The following is a 3,020-nucleotide window of genomic DNA, read 5'->3' on the forward strand; positions in this document are numbered from 1 at the left end:
TCTCTTTGATTACTTGCTTGCACTTGCGCTTTCAATTAGTTCTATTGGTCTTGATTGAGAAAAATAAATAGGTAATCAATTCTCTGTGGATTCGATCCTTCACCACTATCTGCAGTTGTAAATTGTAGGTAACCAAGAAGGTTATTTTTGACCGGCTTCGACAACCGCTCTTGTCATCAAGTTTTTGATAATGTGCAAGCAGTTAGAGATGCACTTAGGGATTATGCAATCAAAGGGGGCTTCACAATAATTAGAAAGAAAAATGATAATAAAAGGGTGACTGCAGTATGTGACAATGGTACTTGTCCTTGGAGATTTCATGCTTCTGTTTTACCTGACAAGATTACATTCATGATTAAAACATTGCAAGATGAACATACATGCATAAGACCAATTGACAACCAAAATCATAATCATACTTGCATTTGGATTGCTGAAAAACTTAAGAGTAGTTTGAGAGTTGATCCTGAAATGAGTTATGAATTGATGCGAAATGAATTGAAGGAAAAGTGGGGTGTTGAGCCCCCTATATGGCAGTTGTATAGAGCCAAATGTAAGGCAAAAGAAAAAAATATTGGTTTGCATGAAGAGTCTTACAAACAATTGCACAAGTATGTACACTACTTGAAGATGTTCAATCCTGGTACTGAGGTGAAAATTCAAAGTACCGAACCTCTTAATGTTAATGAACCTAGGGTCTTCAAGAGAGTGTTTATCATGTTTTATGTTGTTAGAGCAGGATTCATAGATGGATGTAGACCCTTTTTTGGATTGGATGGATGTCATCTTAAGGGACGTTATGGTGGGATATTCCTATGTGCTATTGTATTGGATGGCAACAGGGGAGTGTTGCCCTTAGCTTTTGCAGTAGTTGAATCTGAATGTGGAGATAGCTGGAGGTGGTTTCTACAATGCATGGAATCACGTATTGGACAAGGTACAAATGACAGACCATAGACAATAATGTCTGATAGACAAAAGGTATATGTTCATTATTTGCATTATATTCCTTTCATAATTATTTCAATATACTTTATATAATGAATTTTTTTTTTTGCAGGGATTAAAAGAAGCTGTGAAGGATATATTTCCTTCAGCTGCTCACAGGTTTTGCTGTAGACACTTATACAGTAATTTCAAGAAGGAGTTTCCTGGGTTGACATTAAAGAAGGACTTTTGGAATGCAGCCAAAGCTACTCATGGATATGAGTTTTGGCTACATATGAGAAATATGAAATCTAAGAAGGAGCAGAAGCCTCATGATTGGTTGCTGAAGATACCACTTTCACATTGGTCAAGACATGCATTTTGGACAACAGCAAAGTGTGACAACTACACCAACAATTTCACTGAATCATTTAACAGCTGGATTGGAAATCTGAGGGGTTTGCCAATCATTCAAATCATTGAGAAGGTAAGGCAAAAATGTATGCTTAGATTCCATGAAAGGTATGAGAAGGCTGCAACTTGGCAAGGGAAGGTGACCCCAAGAATTCAGAAGACTTTGAGGCAAATTATAAACCAGAGTAGATGTGTGAAGTTAATTCCGGGAAGAAATGATGAATTTGAATGTCATGAAGGTCCTTGTAGGTTTGCAGTTTCACTTGAAAGGAGAACTTGTTCATGTGGTTGGTGGGACATTTCAGGCTTGCCATGCAAGCATGCTGTTAGAGCAATAGGATACAAGAGAGCTGAGATTGAAGACTTTTGTGATGAATATTTCACCATTTCTACATACAAGAAGGTATATCAACATGCAATACATCTCATACCACAAAGGGATTTGCAACCAGATGAGGATCACCCACCAATGCAGCCTCCTCCTTTGAAAAGACAACCAGGCAGACCAAAAAAGGCAAGGAGGAGAGAGGATGGTGAGGCATGTCCAGCTCCAAAGAGAACAAGGAATGCCACAGTTGTAATACCCGGCTAGAGTCCGGCATCGAAATTCCTGTCGTTCGGTGGAATCCAGGATGTCGAAATCTTCTAGAAGGGTAAGTTTTATGTTTTTCTAAAGTAATGTAGTGTGTTTTAATGTTTTAAAGTGAAAATGAAATGAATTTTTGAAAGAAAAGAACCAAGGCAGAAAAGCCAGGTTCGGCCGCCGAAGGTGACATTCGGCCGCCGAACATGCATGGCTTTCGGTTTCACGTGTGACGCCAGCCACCTATAAAAGGCCCTCAGTCGGTTGGAAGGATAAACATCACCGTTTTCTTTCACTTTCTGAGGTGAGACCCTGTCCTTTTTTAGTATTCTTTCATGTTTTTATCCCATCTTGCAAAACTTTGATTGAGTTTTATGTGGTTTTGAAGGTTTTAAGCTAAAAACACAAAGTTGTGAAGTTTGGAGAGTTTGAAGAAGAGTTGCTTCAAAACTCCACGTTAGGATCATTCATGTAATACCCGGCTAGAATCCGGCACCGGAATTCCTATTGTCTGATGGAATCCGGGGTGTTGGGATTCTATATAAGGGTAGGAGTTATGGTTTCTATGTGTTATGAGGTGTTTTATAGTTTTACAGTTCTTTAGTTTTGAGTTTTGAGTTGAAATGAACCAAGGCAGAGGAGCCAAGTTCGGCCGCCGAAGATAAGTTCGGCCGCCGAAAGTACTCAATGTTTGGCTTCCGAAGTTCAGGTTCAGCCCCCGAATGTTGCATGGTTTTGCATGCGATTCGGCAGCCGAAGCTGTGTTGGTCAGCCAGCTTTTGAGCCATCCTTAGTCAGCATTGTGGACAGGTGTTATGTCCAGCTTGTTGCCAGAAGTTGGCCACGTCTTCCTTGGTGTATTTGCTGAGTTTGAGCAGCTCATGCAGGAGTTTGCTCGTTTACCAAGTTTTGAAGGTTGTGAAGCAAAAAGTGAGTTTGAGAGAGTTTGAGAGTGTGAGAGGAGGTGATCCGTTTTCCCTTGTTCAGAGTGTGTAGCTTCTTACTACAGGAGGTAAGTGATGTTCTTGAATATGTTTTCTGAAGGTTTTAGGGGGATTTGTGGAAGGAGATGCATGTTTAGGTTCTTAATGATAGT

The 3,020-nt window shown here is 39.9% G+C and overlaps 1 protein-coding gene across 1 annotated transcript; it reads left to right on the top strand.

Moving 5' to 3' along the window:
* The first annotated feature begins 963 nt into the window (after positions 1 to 963).
* Positions 964 to 1,933, top strand: LOC110607965. Its single transcript, XM_021747145.1, has 2 exons — positions 964 to 981; positions 1,061 to 1,933. Exons 1-2 carry the CDS (start codon positions 964 to 966, stop codon positions 1,931 to 1,933), a joined length of 891 nt encoding a protein of 296 aa, XP_021602837.1.
* Positions 1,934 to 3,020: the final 1,087 nt, after the last annotated feature.

Source organism: Manihot esculenta, chromosome 7 (assembly GCF_001659605.2).
Source record: "Manihot esculenta cultivar AM560-2 chromosome 7, M.esculenta_v8, whole genome shotgun sequence".
Lineage (NCBI taxonomy): Eukaryota > Viridiplantae > Streptophyta > Magnoliopsida > Malpighiales > Euphorbiaceae > Manihot > Manihot esculenta.